Source organism: Aphanomyces invadans (assembly GCF_000520115.1).
Source record: "Aphanomyces invadans strain NJM9701 unplaced genomic scaffold supercont1.2, whole genome shotgun sequence".
Classification (NCBI taxonomy): Eukaryota; Oomycota; class Saprolegniomycetes; order Saprolegniales; family Verrucalvaceae; genus Aphanomyces; species Aphanomyces invadans.
Genome location: NW_008580147.1, coordinates 1,675,464 through 1,692,973, shown reverse-complemented (window position 1 = coordinate 1,692,973; position 17,510 = coordinate 1,675,464). Strand labels below are relative to the sequence as shown.

General features: G+C 56.9%; 4 protein-coding genes across 5 annotated transcripts; 2 read left to right on the top strand and 2 right to left on the bottom strand.

Moving 5' to 3' along the window:
• Positions 1-53: 53 nt before the first annotated feature.
• On the bottom strand, positions 54-6,673 carry H310_01386 (hypothetical protein). Its single transcript, XM_008864476.1, has one exon. It carries the CDS (start codon positions 6,585-6,587, stop codon positions 1,287-1,289), a length of 5,301 nt encoding a protein of 1,766 aa, XP_008862698.1. The 5' UTR covers positions 6,588-6,673; the 3' UTR covers positions 54-1,286.
• A 1,223-nt stretch (positions 6,674-7,896) lies between these two features.
• H310_01385 (hypothetical protein) lies at positions 7,897-12,659 on the top strand (the record flags this gene model as incomplete). Its single annotated transcript, XM_008864475.1, has 21 exons — positions 7,897-8,607; positions 8,661-8,748; positions 8,802-9,124; positions 9,174-9,239; positions 9,286-9,345; positions 9,405-10,083; positions 10,322-10,440; positions 10,493-10,602; positions 10,661-10,692; positions 10,754-10,892; positions 10,949-11,130; positions 11,177-11,279; positions 11,332-11,374; positions 11,432-11,486; positions 11,542-11,606; positions 11,657-11,900; positions 11,955-12,052; positions 12,103-12,207; positions 12,265-12,324; positions 12,376-12,507; positions 12,564-12,659. The coding sequence occupies 21 exons, from the start codon at positions 7,897-7,899 to the stop codon at positions 12,657-12,659; spliced, it is 3,510 nt and encodes a 1,169-aa protein (XP_008862697.1).
• On the bottom strand, positions 12,546-14,638 carry H310_01384 (hypothetical protein). The gene is made up of 5 exons (XM_008864474.1): positions 14,563-14,638; positions 14,075-14,500; positions 13,688-14,027; positions 12,787-13,629; positions 12,546-12,736 (listed from the first exon to the last, which is right to left on the bottom strand). Exons 1-5 carry the CDS (start codon positions 14,587-14,589, stop codon positions 12,726-12,728), a joined length of 1,647 nt encoding a protein of 548 aa, XP_008862696.1. The 5' UTR covers positions 14,590-14,638; the 3' UTR covers positions 12,546-12,725.
• Positions 14,639-14,722: 84 nt separating this feature from the next.
• Positions 14,723-17,169, top strand: H310_01383. Of its 2 annotated transcripts, XM_008864472.1 has the most exons (9): positions 14,723-14,942; positions 15,001-15,063; positions 15,122-15,334; positions 15,390-15,874; positions 15,930-15,987; positions 16,059-16,307; positions 16,363-16,556; positions 16,626-16,726; positions 16,776-17,169. In XM_008864472.1, exons 1-9 carry the CDS (start codon positions 14,752-14,754, stop codon positions 17,001-17,003), a joined length of 1,782 nt encoding a protein of 593 aa, XP_008862694.1. In that variant the 5' UTR covers positions 14,723-14,751; the 3' UTR covers positions 17,004-17,169. The 2 variants fall into 2 exon arrangements, with proteins under 2 accessions (XP_008862694.1, XP_008862695.1); XM_008864473.1 differs by having other exon boundaries at positions 15,122-15,874.
• Positions 17,170-17,510: the final 341 nt, after the last annotated feature.

Sequence of the window (17,510 nt, the reverse complement as noted above, 5' to 3'; positions counted from 1 at the left end):
CGAGTCCGTTTCATTCAAATTCAGCGATCTGATTGGCGTGCATATCTGTACCAGCATTCGTGGCGTCTTCTCCGACGTTCCAATAGAAAAATCCGACCGCCAACGGCAATGGAGCGACGACGGGTCCCCAGGACGATTATCGCTCCAGCCGCGCCGACAAGAGCATGAGCTTCACACAAGCCTGGAGAGGCCACTGGCAACATGCACAAGCATGACGAAGACACGGAGAACTTCATGCACGAAACCGTAGACCATAACACCTTGTCGCAAGCAATACCGAAGCCTACAGGGACAAGACATGATCCAGAAGGCATTAGCAACTGCGATCAACGAAAAGCCGCAGGGGGTCATTTCGATGGGTCAGCGCTGCAGGGGTATCGACCGCTTCCATGCACTTAGCCAAGTTCGACTTCTGGACTTCTACAAGAATGAGGTACATGATTCAATTGCTTGCTGCCGCTGGAGAATTTATCACAACCGCCATCGACATGCCGGGGTTCGAGATACTACGAAACTAAAGCAACATGAAAAGTGAGCAAAAGCTTGCACGTTTGAAACTTACTTCGGTCAGCAACTGGGCGACGTCCAACGGGGCTGCGAACGTGGCATTCAACTCCCTTTCAAAGAACTTTCACGAATTCAACGATTGACTGCACTTGACCAACTTGCGACCTTGGTGGGGTCTGTCCTTCTGGACCGTGAGTTAAAGTTTTACAACACAAACAAAAGCGGCACAAGAGGCAAATTCAGTCTCGCTGAACGATTCCCACATGTGTAGGCTCGACGAGCACGAGGCTCACGTGACCATTTGCTCCAAGGGTCGTTTGGAAGAACGACGCCGTCGGGAGCACGGCCACGGGCACAACGATTTCTTGGCAGATTGATAACAATGAACCTGGTCGCGCACTTCCAGCCGATCATCGTCGTTATCAAGCGGGCGTTGGGCTGTCGGTTGCCCTGCGTGCCCAAGAATCGTCCTGCAGTCTCTCAACAGGAACTCAAACGCCAGAGAGTACTCTTTGTACGTTTACAACCTCTTCGAACCAAGTCCATGCATATCGCGGACTCGTTTGTCCTCGTGCAACAAACCCCGAGTGGAGGGCGAGACCCAGCCAGTTTACCTTGTCTGGCGGCGCTCGGCGAACTCGGTGATTTTGACGGAATGAAGCATGGAGCAAGAACCCACTTGGAGGGGAGTGTGGGCCAAATTTATATGCGTTGGGTGTTGAAAAACGTAGAACTGCGTCCGATGCAAGTAAATTCGTCGTTCTCGCAACGATGAAAAGTCACTCGACGAGGGGAAGCGCATGCCGAAGATGCAGCGGAGCTTCCGTGGCTTGGTCATTCATATCGTGGATTGATATCACGTACACGCGCCACGTCTTGATGTCGAAGATATACAACGCGCCATGCCCTTCGACAGACAAAATGCCCGTGAGGACCGCGGACGCCTTGTCGATGTATTGCGTGCCCATGTAATCCCACTTGTCCGTGCGAAAGTGGTGCTTTGCTGCCGCGTACAACAGCAACGATCCTTGGGATGGAGCAGGTGGTGCCGTTTTCGTCCTCGCCCGCCACACACGCTCGGCGGCGTAGCATAAAGCACAGCACGCGACCACCAATGCAAGGAGGCTATAAAAGTGCCGGACGCTACCAATTTCCACGATTCCACTACTGCACACGACCTGCAAGTCGATTGCCACGGCCGTGCAGTTCCTCGCGAGTGTCACGGACAAAGTCGGTGGCGCAACAAACACCCATACTGCCGACGCGATCCACGTGACAAAGAAGCTCGATCGAGCATAACTGGCCGTGTACTGCTTCGTCACAACCGAGAAGACATCGTTTATGATGTACACCATCCAGTTGAGCTCTCCGGCGGCGAGAACGACCATGTACCATGGCTGGTGCGTCGACTCAAAGTACGACACGAGTCCATCCAGCGGTCTTTTCAGCACCAGCGTCGACGTGGACAAGAGGCAGATCGCGCTGAGCGCGCGCACAAACAGGAACGACCGTCCGATCCACACGAGGCCCGCAAGGCGACTGAATACGATCATGTTGACGGCTTCCACGCGCCCTCGCAACGCGACGATGCAAAGGCACACGACCGCCGCCACACACAACATGACTAACGTGATGTACTGGACCAAGTACCGGATGTAGTACGCCACATTCGACGGCACTTCCATGGGATTCACAGCGAGGTCCAAGAGGTTTGTCGCACTCGACAAGAGGGTCAAGTTGTCCATGTCGCCCTCAAACGACACGACCTCACGCACGCCTTGCACCCAGTTGAACACATAGAGCCACGCGTACACGTCAAAATCGACGTCGGACTCGTTGAAAAGCACCATGTGGCTCAGACTGTATGGTCCATTCGACCCTCGACGGATGAATTGGACCATCGCGAGCCGAACGTCGTCTCGAACGACGTGTTTTACGGTTTGGGCTCGTGCGTGCAGTGTGTTGGCCGTGCCTCGATCCAGGTGCGTCGACAAGAGGTCGACCGAGTCGTGGAGCACGGCAAGTGTGCTGGTAGGGTTGCGGATCTCGAGCTGAGCGACGGCGGGGACGCTGACGTTGCCCGCCGCGATAAGCGCTTCGAGAAGGACCTTTGTGTCGCCGATGATAAACTCTTGCAAATTCAGGCCGCACGAGCCCGCTGAACTGAACGCGATACCAGGGATCTTGGTCGTGGTTTCGGCCGGGTTGAATTCACACAGGACGTTTCCGCCGCCAAGACCCACCGAGTTCCACATTTTCGGTCGAGGGGACACCGTGAACGACGAGTAGATGGGCCACATGGTGTGCTGCGCTTCCTGGTCGGACGCGAGCAACTCGGTGAGGGCAAACGTGATGCTTTGGTACAGTTCCCGTAAGGGCAACGGGCACGCGACGCGCTTCATGGTGATCGAGCCAAATGGACCGAGGAATTGTCGCGTCAGGGAAAACCCCACGCCCAGTGGAGGCACAAGGAGCCTTGCGTCCACGAGCGCGTCTTCGACAGTCGCGTTCAAGTAGGCGAACGCGGAGCTGCTCCGAACGAGGCTCTGACCACACACTCGGCTCGAGTTGGACATGATTGCCAGCAAGTCGTGGGCTAGCGGCCGCTGCATCTTGAGCGTCGTCTGTACTAAGAGCTGCATCGACCCGTTCGAGTACTTGAGCGTCAATGGATATTGCCACCCAAACGCGTTTTGAATCGAAAACGTCTCGACGACACCTAAACTCTTGTAATTCTGCCACTGCGTCCCGTAGCTCGACATGTTTGCGTTTGCCCACACTGCGACTTCACTTGGCACGGACGTGGTGGCCATGGCATGTTGCGTCTCTGACAGCCACGCGAGCCCATCCCGAGACGACTGCAAGTGCTGAAACACCCCCACGTCGAACGCATGGCCCCAACAACGACCGAATTCGGTCCAGTCCGTGTTGCGAAGGGCCGATTCCAAGTACACTGCCGCATTGCCCAGGTCACGGGCACATCGTCGCTGCTGCGCTGCCGTGCCAGCCATCTCCCATCGCCTGGAAAAGTCCACATAGCAATACGCAGTCATGACCCACGGGATGGAGCACGTTTCCAGTTGACGCAGACTCTGGATGACGTTAGCGAGCGAGTTCACTTCGTCTTGGACGGAGCTTGCATACAACGGGGCGACTTGGAGGGCGGTGGCCGACGTATTGGTCGTCAATGCGAGCGCTCCATGCCCAAGTGCTGTGAGATTCACGTTGCTGGCGACGCTGCGAAGTTGCAAATTCTGGTTGAACCAGTTGCTCAAGTGCACTTGTGTGTTTGTGTCGAACAACGCCCACCAGATATCGTTGGCCATCGCGGCCTGCGTCAACTGGAGAAATGCGTACGACCCCGAGATCGACGTGACCATGTATAAGAGCCCGACACCCCCTAGCCACGAGTGCATCGGGCCAAACTTGGGTGGCTCCGTCATGGCCGCCGTCAGGTGCTTGAACTTGGCATCCAGGAACGACATGCGCCGGTGTTGATTGTGCCTTTCAACGGTGGCCCAGATCTTAAAGTCAAACAAATTCTGTTGCCATGGCAGCATCCCTGACATCACGCATGCGACGGCGTCCAGATGCCTCGACGACGCCGACGACCCTGCCGACCGCACAAAGTACGCTTCCGTCGCTGCGGGAATGAGTACGTGGTTGAGAGTCCCCGTTCGCGGGGGGCGACGACTTGGGTACCGCCACGAATACCCGACCACGACGAGCTGCGCCACGATCAGAGACGCGAGTTGAAGACCGAGAATGTGCGCGACCCGTTCGCCACTTCCCAATTTGATCTCGCCATTCGAACATGACACCCCTCGACGAAATGACGTGTACGTGCAGTCTAGCATGGTCGTTGCCTGCACTTCATACGGCGCCAGGATGTCCAGACTCATGGTGCCCACAAACGCCAGGACACTGCTCAGTGGCGCGACTTCCTTGGCGAGTTGCAGGTGGGTCGTGATGGGCAACACGATGTCATTCATGACGTAGACAGTCCAGAGCGACTCGCTGTACAAGAGCAACTGGGACGTCCACGGTCGATGATAGCGCACAAAGGATGTGACGCGGTCGTGGACGATCGTGGCCGGGGCCGTACTGACGATTATGATGGCCGTGATCCCCCGCACAAAGAGAAGCGGACGGCCGATCCAGACGCTCCCAACCACTCGATTGAACTGGAACAGGTTGCGGCCCTCGATTTGAAACTTGTCCATGGCGGCATACACGAACGACAGGCACATGACTGCTCCCGCCAGGACGCTCACCCACACAACCGCCGTCCAAAAGTACAAACATGCAGCCTTGGGCAGCTCGAGTGTATTCGCGGCCACATGGACGTCGTCACTGCGGTCAGACATGAGCGTGAGAGCCCCCGCGTCGCCCTCAAACGTAAACACTTCCCGTGTGCCGTCGACCCAGTCAAACAAGGTAGCCCATCCAAAAAGCGACCACGCCGTGTCGCCTACGATGGGCTGCACCAGCAGCACGTTCTTCGACACGTTGACGGTGGCCATCTGCATGAGCGAGATGTTGACGACTTCAATGTCGTGCATGGCAGCGACAAGCAGTTGTGCGTCCAACGTGGACTGGAAGGCAGGCAGTGGGGCGAGTGCCGTCGCGAGGATTTGTTCGCACGCTGCCGTGAACGCCGCCGTCGCGCACGAGCAGGCATCGAAGATGCTCTCCGGTGCCGTGATGTTGGCTAAGAGCATGGCAAACACCACGCCTGGGGCATCCAGCGATATGTGAAACGGTGTTTGGGATTGGCATGTGTCGTCAAACGAGAACGGCATTTGGACATACGACCGGCCCGTCGTGGCATGGGCGCAGATGGGATTGCCGCCGTAATACGCCATGTTGTCGCCTATCCACCGGGGTGGCGCCACTTCGATGTCGAATGGGACAAGCGAGTTCATTACCATCGCCATGGAAGGGTCCCCTCGAGAAATCGCGGCGAGAAAGCGCGCCTGGAACGCCACCACGAGCTCGACCAGCGACTGCGGAGGCAGCACGTGCGTGGTGTCCCAGTTCGCCAGGGGTCCGATATACTGTCGCATCAAGGTCGTCCCGACCGTCGACGTCGACCCAAAGTACGCGATCTCCCAGTCGCGGCCGACCGCTTCGACAGACATGTTGGAGTTGCGCACGAGATTCGCGCCAAACCCGATTGCTTTCACCATGTCGCTCCAGAGCCCGACCGATATCGTGCGCGTCGACCACGACGCCAGGCCTCGATCGATGTACGGCATCGTGGCAATCGTCATTGTTTTCGTCACCATCATGGCGTTCACAATCGTGATGCTGCTGTCCAAGCCATACTGAAATCGGTTCTGGAACTGCAACGTAAAGTGCCGAAGGCCATGGCGCCGCCACAACGAGACTTCGTCCTCTGCAGGTATCCACTGGAGCGTGTGGTTGTACACACTGGTCACCCACGCCGGGCCACCTGGCATCGCGTGAATCGGAGCCAGGATCGTTTGGTGGACCTGGATGCCGTACGACGACAGCGTCAAGTCGTCGTAGTCGACGTTGCGCAGCACAACTTCCAAGTACACGCCAGCGTTGTCGAGGCGGCGGCTAGCGCAACGCCGTTGCCGCGCCGCCGTGTGCGCCATTTCGAACCGACGGTCGAAATCCACCCAGCAGTGGGCCACGATCGAGTACGCATTCTCGTACAAGCTGTTTTGACGAATGGTCGCGAGCGCTTTCTCGAGTGGAATCGCGGTCATGACGAGCCGACGCGCCGCCGTGGCAGGCATGTCAATGAACGTCACTCTGTCGTCGTAGGCGCTGAGCCTGGCCGCGTCGTACAGGTCAAATGCGCCGAGTTGCCGCAACGTGATCATATCGTTGAAGAGGTCCGCGATAAAGGTCTGGCCGCCAGTCGTGTTGAACTGGCGCCACCAGTAGTCGTTGGTCGTGTACTCGGCAAGGAGAACCGTGTACGCGAGACTGCATCCGACGCTGAACGCGACGTAGACGAACCCCAACGGAACCCACACCCGACTCCTCCACCCCGCACCCTCTTTCACGACGACGTATGCGTTGGAGTATTCTGTCGCCGCCGTCATCTTGTCCAATTTGCACGATGTGTCGGTGCGTCGAACGGTGGCGAGATGGCACGGCGTCACTGCGCCAAGTCGCCGTTTTGTGCGCGTAACGGGCGTTCCGCGAATAGCCCGCTGCGCGGACCGCGAGCCGCGACCCCCTTGACGCGAGGCGCTTGTGCCTGTGGGTACCACGGGCATGTTATCATGGAGGCGGATTCAATCACGTCGTTGGCTAGATTGCTCCCGGCGTCGCGGAGCTTGCACAACGACTCGAGCTGAATGGTCGATAGGAGGCGCAGGTCGTCGTCACAGTCTCGGGAGTGGCATCGAGCGGGGCGTCGGCCATCGCGTCAACGTGTACTGCACCAGGAGCTCGGTACGACGTCGCTCGTGTTCAAACCTACAAACGCAAGCGTCGATCACGGCCGGTCGTCGTGTCGATGCCTCCACCTTGGGAAATCGACATGCCTGTGAATACCTGCCCGTTTCCCACCAGGGTGAAAGTAGTCTGTCAACACGGGCAGTCATGCCCAGAGCCTCGTTCAGCGTTCGCCAACTCGAGCGGGACTGTCAACGGCGCACGCTGCCACGTTCTCGTCCACAAAACGACGCGCCATGGGGACTCCGAACAAATGCATGATGCACTCGTTGCCCTGGGATGAAGCTGCTTCCCAGGGCGACGAGTGCATCATCATTGCATGCATTGCAGGCGTCGGGGGGCATGATGAGAGCGTCCACATGACCATCCATCCATGCGCAGTGTGTGTGTTCAGTACGACGGTCCTACCTTGCCAGGCGACTGCCAGACAAGTTTCCCTTCCGACGGAATGCTGTGGGGTGGCATCGAGTCGTTCGAGAGCTCGTCGTCGTTGCGTTCCCCCGCGCGCGCGGCCACCACCATGTAGCGCCGATCTTCGGTTTGACTAATTATAGGAGCCACATCTGGAAATAGGCGCATGTGTAGAAACGAGGAGGCCGGATTCGCATGCGTCGGTCGAGCTTTACGGAAGACGAGAGGACGCTCGGCTTGCAGGGACGCGAGGAGTCTGCGCAGGTGGATGCACATGCATCCCGTCAACTAGAACTGCATGCACGCGCTCAAGAGGACGCCGCCGACGACGGGCCTCTGGTCAAGCCCACGCACTGTGGTCACGCCAAGCCAGACGAATCTGTTTCGTGTTTTTATGTCATGCGCTTCGTCATGGACCGAGGCCTCATAGTGAAATGCAGATAATAAAATAAAATAGACCAAACTTCACCCACCGTAACACACTCCCACACGGAAATCCACTATTTGTAGTTTGGTCGATCAACGCTTGGACAGTTGAACATGCGAGGAAGTGGGGATGTCCGTGGACGCGGCATGGGCCGCGGCGGGCGCGGAGGTGGTCGTGGGGGGAGTCGCAGCACGTCGCAATGTGACTCTACCCCTGGATGCCCCCTTGATTCGGAGGTATCGTCCGACGAGTCGGACGAAAGCAGCAGCTCGTCCGAGTCGTCGTCGCCGCGCCGACGCCCCCCGGCCGCGACAAGTCGCAGTGGTCGGCCGATCCGCCCCGTAAGCTATCCAGAGACAGATCAAGACGTGTTCGACGACCACATGCTGCGTCTTGATATGGAGCGCCGTGCCAAGGAAGCGGGCTACGAGGAAATGGCCCCCGTCGCCCCTGCGCGCGTGTTTTACCCGTCCGTGGAAGAGTTTGCCAACCCGATCGCGTATCTGAATTATGTCGCAAAGGAAGGAGCGCGCTATGGCATTGCAAAGATCGTCCCGCCAAAGGGGTGGGCGCCGCCGCATATGATCCACTACGACAACAACACGAACGTATTTGAGACGAAACTGCAAAAGGTCCATCGGTTGCGAGAAGGCAAGTCGTACAGGGATGGCAAGGACCATACGCTGCACTCGTACCGGAAGGCAGCGCATGAGTTCAAAGCAGCGTGGTTTGCGCGCAAGGGCATCGACCCGGTGACCTGGACGGACCGCGATTTTGAAAAAGAATACTGGAAAGTGGTCGAAACATCGTACGAGTCGCTCGAGGTGCTCGAGTCGCCACCCGTGACTGCTGCGTTGGCGCTCACTCCATGTTGTAGGTGGAATATGCCAACGACCTCGACATCTCGATCGTCGGCAGTGGGTTTCCGCAGGTCGCTCGCGACGCCCGGCGCGATGACCCGCACGGTACGGTCTCTCGGCACGACCCACGACGTAAACTACAGCGTCGATGCCACTAGAACACGTCGACTTTTCCAGTCGCGCATATTACGACCACACGGCGTGGAACCTCAACAATTTGCCGTCGGCGCGCGGGTCGCTCCTGCGCCACATTGACGCCCAGATCAACGGCGTAAACGTTCCGTGGGTGTATTTTGGCATGCTCTTTGCGAGCTTTTGCTGGCACTTTGAGGACAATTCGTTGTACAGCGCCAATTACATGCACACGGGGGCAAAGAAGCACTGGTATGGCATCCCGGCCGCGTCGTGCGACAAGTTTGAAGCTGTGTGGAAGTCGCTCACCCCTGATCGATTTGCCAAAAAACCCGACCTCTTCTTCCATGTACGTCCATCGCATGCAGGTGCAACGGTCATGCGTTGTCGCTGTCTAGCTGGTCACGATGGTGTCGCCCACCGTCCTCCGGCAGCACGACGTCGACGTGTATTCGCTCATCCAGGTTGGAGTCATGCGACCGCGGCCGAGTGATGTCGTCCTGTGCCTAGGAACCTGGCGACATTGTTGTGACGTTTCCGCAGGGGTACCATTGCGGATTTAGCCAAGGGGTATGTCCCTTCATCTCACCGTTGTACGCGACGGGTGTAACAAGCGCGGGCGGTGCTAGTTTAACTGCAACGAAGCCGTCAACTTTTGCCTGCCCGACTGGATCCCGTTTGGCCGTGTCTGCAGCGAGCGGTACCGAGAAGTTGGCCGGCTCTCGGTGTTTTCACACGATCGGTTCATGTCGGTGCTGGCCAAGCGCGGTTTGTTCCCGGACGACGCTGACCACGACGACGACGTCGGCGCGTTGGTGCAAGCCAGCCGCATGCTCATGGACGAGCTCAACCGCCTTGTGGACGAAGAAATTCGTCTGCGCGACCAACTCGTGAAATCTGGCATCGTGACGGTGGTGGCGATGACCAAACGAAACGAGGCGCTCACGGACGACGAAATGGGCTACGACGACCGAAGGCAGTGCGTTGCATGCAAGCACAGTTTGTTCTTTTCCGGCATTGCGTGCAGTTGTTCGCACACGAAGGTGGCGTGTCTGCGCCACGCGGACAAACTGTGCCAGTGCGATCCGTCCAAGAAGGTATTTTTGCAGTGGTTTACGCTCCTCGAGATGTTTGGATCGATGGAAGCGCTGGACGTTCGCTTGGTCGCGCTGGAAAAGCGGGCCGCGACGCAGGAAAGCCGCCGCGCCGCCAAACGGGTCAAAGTCGACCAGGACCACCACGTCGCGTCGTGCAGAACAACGCTCGAGCGCAACAACCAGCCGTCCATGGCGGGGAGCTTCTCACTGAGTCGGATCCTAGGCTAGCGGCGCGGACGGGTTGAGCTGCTAACGAAATGTATCATAGTGTCCATGCGCTTTGTTCCAGTGTCCACCGGATACAACATCCGGATAATGCTAGAGTTGCGTCAAATTCCAACGTTGTCAACATGGCGGCCATCCGATGGGTCTTGTCGCGTTTGACGCCAGCGCACTGCGGTGATGATTGCATCGTGCCCTTGACGTGTTGACACGCAAGAGATATGTAGCTGTGTGCACTGGTGCAGGGCTAACTGGTGCATTGTTCGTGGAGTCGGAGCATGCGTCGGAGGTCGCGCTCTTGACATCCGAATGGATTGCAGCCTGTGAAGCCAGCCGAGAGACTCGAGTGCGTTCGCCATGAGTCGTGGCTAGGGAGGAGATGAAACTCCCTTCAGTAGGTTGAGAAACACGAAGAGTTGAACGCCACGAGGCTCATGCAAACACAACCGAGCTTTCCCCACATGCTGGTGCTCCCGCCACAAGATGATCCTGATACAGTCATAAGCAAGTACGGTTGGAATATAACGTAGTCACTCAAATCTAACGCTGATTATTGTGCTCCGTAGGGTCCTTGAAGGTGGCACGCGAATGGATCTGGGTACAATGTCATTCGCGTGGGCCATACATCGACAAGGCTATTGACTTGTCGCTCATGCCAGGCAACTTATTTCCACCCACACTGTCCGCTCCGCCGTCGTCGCATTCCCTTCGACACGCATGGGTTCGTGCCCTGCATTGTCTTCGCTCGATCCAGTACTTGGTCGAGAGTGGCTTCGACGATGCTGCATATCTCTCCAAGTACGACACCCCTCGTCCATCGCCGCGCTCTGTTATCGACCCTTGCGTCTGCAAAGGATTCGAGCTCACCAGCGCACTGTCGTCACGTCAGCTTTACAAAGAGTTCGCGAGTTCGATGTTGTGGGCAGCATGGCGCTGTTCATTGCCGTCAATCGCAAGGACCTTGTCGAGGGATGGGATGCCACCGAAGTCGACCACATGCATTTGTGGTTTCAACGACTGTGTAGCAACCACCTTGGTTGGTTCGCCGCAACGATGGACCCTTTGCTCACTCGTGCACGTAGCCCATGTCGTTTGGTTGACGGACCTCCCCCGCGTCATCCGCGAGGTCATCGTGGACAGGTCCCAGAACGATGTTTGCCTCCTAGTCCGCCCCCAGAGCGGAAGGTTGGTCATTGTAGTTCGCTTGGCGTGCGGATCCTTCATGTGACCTTCCTAGTTTTGACCAAACCGACGCAAGCACCAAACTATCGTTGCTGCTGGTCGCTACTTTCCCTTGACGGGCCTGCAGGAGCAGCGAAGTGACCGTCTTGAGCTAGGCCACTTATCAACTCGATCTCTCCGACGATGAACGTGCGCTGATCCTCGCATCAAGTTTGTCCACAGTGTTTGGTTTTGACCTTGTGCATGACCGTCCGTCCCTTTGTAGTGGGGAATTCATGGACCGATTTACAAGCTGTCTGTGCTGCCATCGCCGAACGAAGCGTCGACGTGGTAGCTACCACCTCTCGTACTGGTGGTCCTTGCATGATCCTGCCTTGCAGAGCTGCTCTGAAGTCAATGGCCATCGTGTACACCAAGCAATTGAACTGTACAAAGCGAACGTCGCCGACGCCTTGCGATTCTTCTTGCACTTGGACGTGTTGGCCGAAGCCGACAAACCCACACAAATTGGCGCGATCGAAAAGTGGACCGTGTTCCAGCGACTTTGCGGCCTTGGGTCGGACTTGCAACTGCTCGCTGGGCCACACGCTCTTGTGAAGCGGGAGACACGACCCGTCGTGGATGGTCCTGGCCTGGTCTATCGGAGCACACACCTCACTGTTGTGTTGGTGTGTTTAGTGGTGTCTGTTTTGGAGTGTTTCGCCTCGAGTGGGTCGACGGGCGACCAGCGGTTTTGGGACATGGTAGCCGGCGAATGGATCCATTTGGAGCCGCAGGTGCGCACCAACCTCTCCAACACACGACAACGCAGCTTTATTTGGTCTAGACGGATCTCGCCATCGGAGTTGTGCCATGCCCTCCCGTCGACTTGTGTCGTAGTAGCCATGTCGTATTGCGTCCGGTCGTGGAAGCAGCGTTTCGAAACCTATGGGTACCCAACTCTTTCCCTTCCACACGACTATCCCCATCATGCTTGTATGCATGGCAGATGGACGAACACACGTGGAAGCAGATGCACGACCTGCAGCACCGACTCGACGTTGACATGGTCGGCCCTGCTGACGTTCATACACCTCGGACAAACCTCTGTCTTCGCTAGCTCTATGATCAACTCAGCGAGTACGAAGCCGACATTGTCGACGCGGCCGCAGCAGTCGAGACCAAGCGGCGCGCTGTGGAACTCGCGTGGGACGCTTACACGGAGGCCGAGAAGTCGGAGCATTTAGCGAACGTACGTCGAGAACGTGCTAACGAACGTCCACTCTGCTTTCTAACTCGAGTGTGTAGCTCCACTTGGCCGAATTGAAACTACAACTGCAGCGCGATCACGTCCAGCGACTACGCCTCGTGTACCAAACAACCCAACACGGCAACGAAACATAGCGACGTCTGAATTGGTGCTGCAATAAATTCGGGGTCATGCCACACCAGGATGTGGAATTCGAGTACTTATCGGCGGCCTAGAGCAAACCACGACGTCAGCCCATGATTCCTTCTAGTAACGAATTACCTTGAGGCTCCATCATGCCACGGGGAACGCCCATGCCAATGTTGCCGCCACCACTACTGATCGGACCGCTCAGTCCGCCCATGGGGCCACCGCCACGATGACTCATCGGGCGCATGCTGTTAGAAGGACCTTGCCCCAGCATAGGAGGCATCCCTCCTGGCGCACCCATCATTCCTGGGGCACCGCCACCGGTGTTGGGGTTGTAAGGGCCGCCGCCGCTTATTGAGCCAGGGTTTCCTCCTTGCTGCGAAGGGCCTCCTCCCATGTTATGCGGCACGGACATAGGAGGGCCACCCATGGATGGACCTTGGTTGCTACCAGGGAGTGGCTGCTGCAGACTGCCACCTTGTTGCGGCGCTGGAGCAGGATTCGAGGCAGGAGGAGTGCTCTTGGACGTGAATGACGGCATGGGGGATGTGGTCGGCGGTTCCGATGGACCGGGAGATGCGTTGGCACCAGGCATGCCCGTCGTAGGCTGGTTGGCTTCCCGAGCTCGAAGAAGGTCGAGGCGCTCACGGATGAACTGGGCGTCCGCGCCCAACTCGGCCGCCTTTTGGTACGCGTCTTGGGCATCGTTCGTTTGGTTGCACGCGTCATATAGTGTACCGACGTTGTACCAGACTTCGCAAATGTTGGGGTTGATGTTAATCGCTCGGGAATATGCATCGAGCGCATCCAAGTGCTGGTTCAGCTGGTAAAAGAGTACGCCCAACGAACACCACACGTTCGGGTTGGACGGATCCAAGTTGACAGCGTGCTTGTACGCGTCATACGCTTCTTCAAACTCTCGGACGGCCATGTAGCACCGGCCGAGGAGGTACCACCCCTTACCGTCTTGCATGTCTAGAGCAAGGCATGTCATAGGAGGCTTCGAGTGGGTGCGAACAAACGGGAATCGTACCGATCGAGACGGCTTTCTTGAGGTATTTGATGGCCTCCACGTGCTGATTGTGCTTGAGGCAAAGCCAGCCGAGCTGCTGCAAAGGTTTTGCATTGGTCGGGTTGAGCTCAACCACCTTCATGTACGAGCTTTGGGCAAGTGGCACGTCCGACTTCATTTCGTACACGTGGCCAATTTGCGTCCACACGTCGCTCAGCATGTCGTTCGTTTGCGCAATTGGCAAGACGGACTTGAGACGCTCTATCGCTACGTCGAGGTCGCCGCGCTGCTTGGCGATGATGCCGAGGCGAATCCGCGCTTCCAACGCCATGTTAAACGGAGGTTCAAAGTTGAGCACCGCCTACTCGACTTGTAAGAAGCATTACTCGGCATTTAAACGAAATGTACCTGGAACGATTCTTCAGCGTGTTCCAAGGACCCCGACCGCTCGTACAGTTGTCCGATGCCAAACCACAACGTCGGGTCGCTCTGGGACCGCGGGTTCTGGTACATGGCGTATTGGTACGCAGTGTGGGCGTTGGACAAATCGTTCAACATCATGTAGCAATATCCCAAATGGCCCCACGCATCCGTGTTGTTCTGCTGCTCGCCACCAAGGCTGACCAGGCCACGGAAGCACTCGGCGGCCTTGTTGTAGCTTTCAGCTTTCTCGTAGCAGCATCCAATGCCATACAGTGCGGCGGGGTTCAGTCGGTTGTGCGACAACACCTTTTCGTACGACATGAGCATGTTTTCATCGTCTCCCATCATTTCCGAGATGCGGGCGAGAGTGGTCCATGCGTCCTCGTTGCACTGGGAGAGCTGGCGGCTCTTCTACATCGCGTGGTTGTGATGATGACTTCATCCCTCATAGAGAACAGAATTCGCTTTCGTACCGAGTTCTCTTCCATCTTCACGGACATGGCGGCGATGTTCTCGGCAAAGGACAGACTATAGACTGGCGATGCCCCACGAATATTTGAACCTTTAAATTGAATGGGACACACCGATCAGTATCCGGATAATCCCGGATAAAACGTTCCGAAACTGGTGCTGGAGCAACTCGCCAGCAAATCCTGGCCAACATGACCGAGCGGTTGTGGCTCCGCATGGAGCTGTTTGAGCATTTCGCGCTGCAACTCCAGTCGCGGTGCGTTGCCAAGCTGACACCGCAGCTCATCAGCAATGCCGTGGCATCCCTTGTCGAGCTGACGACTGCACATGCAACAGTCGGATCGCAACCATTGCCCAGCGCTCCTCTGACCCACGCCATCTCGTACGTTCATGATCCGTGCATGTGACTGACGTCATCTTTGACATTCGATCTGTCGTAGATATGCCATGTGGAAGAGAGTTGCGGAATCGACATTTCAATGGAAAGAGAACGAGTGCCGCTCGTACGATCCTTGGCCTTTCACGATCCAGTGCGTCTTGAGACAGATGACCACATCGTAGGTTCTGGCTCGTCCTCGTGTTTCTTCATCACCAAATCGTCGTTCCGTCCGTGGATGATGCAATGGATCGTCGTGATCCTTCGTTCCTCGCCGACGAAGACTACTACCTTCAGGAGCATGTCCCTCTCTTCAAGCTCGCTATTTTCGTCCTCTTACACACCGACAAGAAAACGTCGTTGTCGAAACATCGTGCCAAACCATTTTTTGACGCAGTGTACGTGCGCTTGTGCACAAGACAGTCTCATGGGCAACCCATCCTCTCCTTGCAGATGGCGAAAGGATGACCACCCCATGTCAAGCCCTTTATCCAGTGGCTCAACGTCCCCCGTTCACTTGGCCGCGCCAAGCTCGCCGTCGTCCCCGCATTCTGTCGGGTTAAGGGACCGTCTCGAGTCGGAAACCCACGCACTCAACTTTGTCAAGGCCAACCTGACCTTCCTCTTCAGTCTCTTGTTTAACATCGATCCAACCGACGAGGCGCAATCACATGCGATCACGGCATCGCAACTGGACATGCTCGGGTTTCTGTTTAATGGCGGGACGACTCACCTCCTGCAGTACCCGTCGCTCAGCGCCGCGTACCCAAAGTGGCAAGACTCTCAGCCGCCGCACCAGGCAGCGTCCAAGGTGTGCAACTGGCTGCGGAAGCGCGCCGCTCTCAACGACACGTTGTACCCTCCAGTTGGTTCGTTTGCGCTGTCGAACAACCCGATTGCGAGTATGCACATGAACGTTCCAGTGCTGCAAGAAATGGGTACGACATCACGCCGCCTCCCACCACGTGCAAGTCACTCATGTACAACGAATAGAAGTGGACGAGGGCCCTCTGGACGGCCACACTCAGGCGCCGCTTGTCGAGTTGCCTCGGTTCGTTCCCCGCATCCATCCTCACGCCGTGAGCACTGATCGTACCATGGCAATTCTCGTTGCCACTGTAGGCCTATCGTGATCTCGAGTGTGTCAAAGGCTACCGTGATCAAACGGGCCGAAGAGTTTGCCGCGAATTGCGACGTGACCATCCATGGCTGCCATGACACGTACATTTACGTGCTGGGGCCGCTTCGACACGTCAGTGTAGTGGCATCGTCCAACTGCAAAATCGTACTGGGTCCGGCGAGTGGCATTTGCACTGTCGATCGATGCGACAGCACCAAAGTGTCGGCGGTGTGTGCACTGCTTCGCGTCAAGTGGGTTCTTTTGCAAGCTTTAGCTCTGCGTCTGTATGATGTCATGCCTGCGTAGCAATTGTTTGGACTCGACATTCAACATCTTCACGCCACGACGGAGCATCTTTACCGGCGACAACCGCGGCTTGCACGTGGGCCCGTTCAACGCGTTGTATGCTCATCTGCCCGTCCACTTGGGGCAGAGTGGACTGGCCTACGTGCGTCATTCGACTGGGCAATGGAACAAGTTTATCAACCTGGACACAGAAGGTAGGCTGCTGCTCCCTGCCGATATCTTTGGCGTTGTCGACACCGTGGCTCGTTTTCCATCGCTGGTAGAGCGCGAAGGCACCGTCCATGCCGACGACGTCGTGCTGCAGTCCCCGCTGCACTTTACCGAAGTGTGTGTGCCAGTCAAGATGGATCCAGTGCCTCCCCACGTACAATCGATCCATAGTTGCTTGGCAATTGTCGTCATATGGAGCGTAGGACCCACCTTTCGCCCTGCCACCAGACTTTGCGTTGGCTGTTCGCAAGATGCAGGACAACGTGGACGGGTTGCGACGACTCATTGCCAGCGACGAGTTCGACGCGCCCACGAAGAAGTTATTGGAGCAGGCTATCCAAGTCAAGTTTAAGGAATGGCTTGCAACTTCGGGCAATACGCGGCAGGTGCTGGACTTGGTGCAGCTCGAGAAAGCGCGGCATTTGGGGTGACAGCCGACACGTGCTCCCTGGCCACTGGCACGTTGGCACCACTGGCAAAATAAACACCTGCAGTTTGCGGCAAGTCGACCGTAGCCGTCATTTTTCATCCATTTTCCGTTAGCTGTGAATGCTTGCTACAGACAGCGGTGTAGACTGTGGACGAAGAGGTCGGGAATGGCGTCGACAGTGTGTGGTGACGACGATTCGTTCCGTTGTGCTGGCGATATGTTGGGACGGCGAGGGGCAGAAGGCATGAGGGCGCAGGCCACCCACCGAGCCAGCAAAGTGTTGCGTTACTTGCCTTGATCGTGTACCACGGGCCGAGATCTCGAGACGAGATGCGGGCGCACGCAAACACGGTTGAAGTTTTGACGATTCCGGTCGAGTGACTTACATTTTGTGAGGTTTATCAAAATGACTCCATGGACGTTTTATTTGGTTTCACGTTGACCAGACGGTCGGATCAAGTCTGTCTATTCTATTTTGCATCTTCGAATTTTTCTCGAATTCACGTTT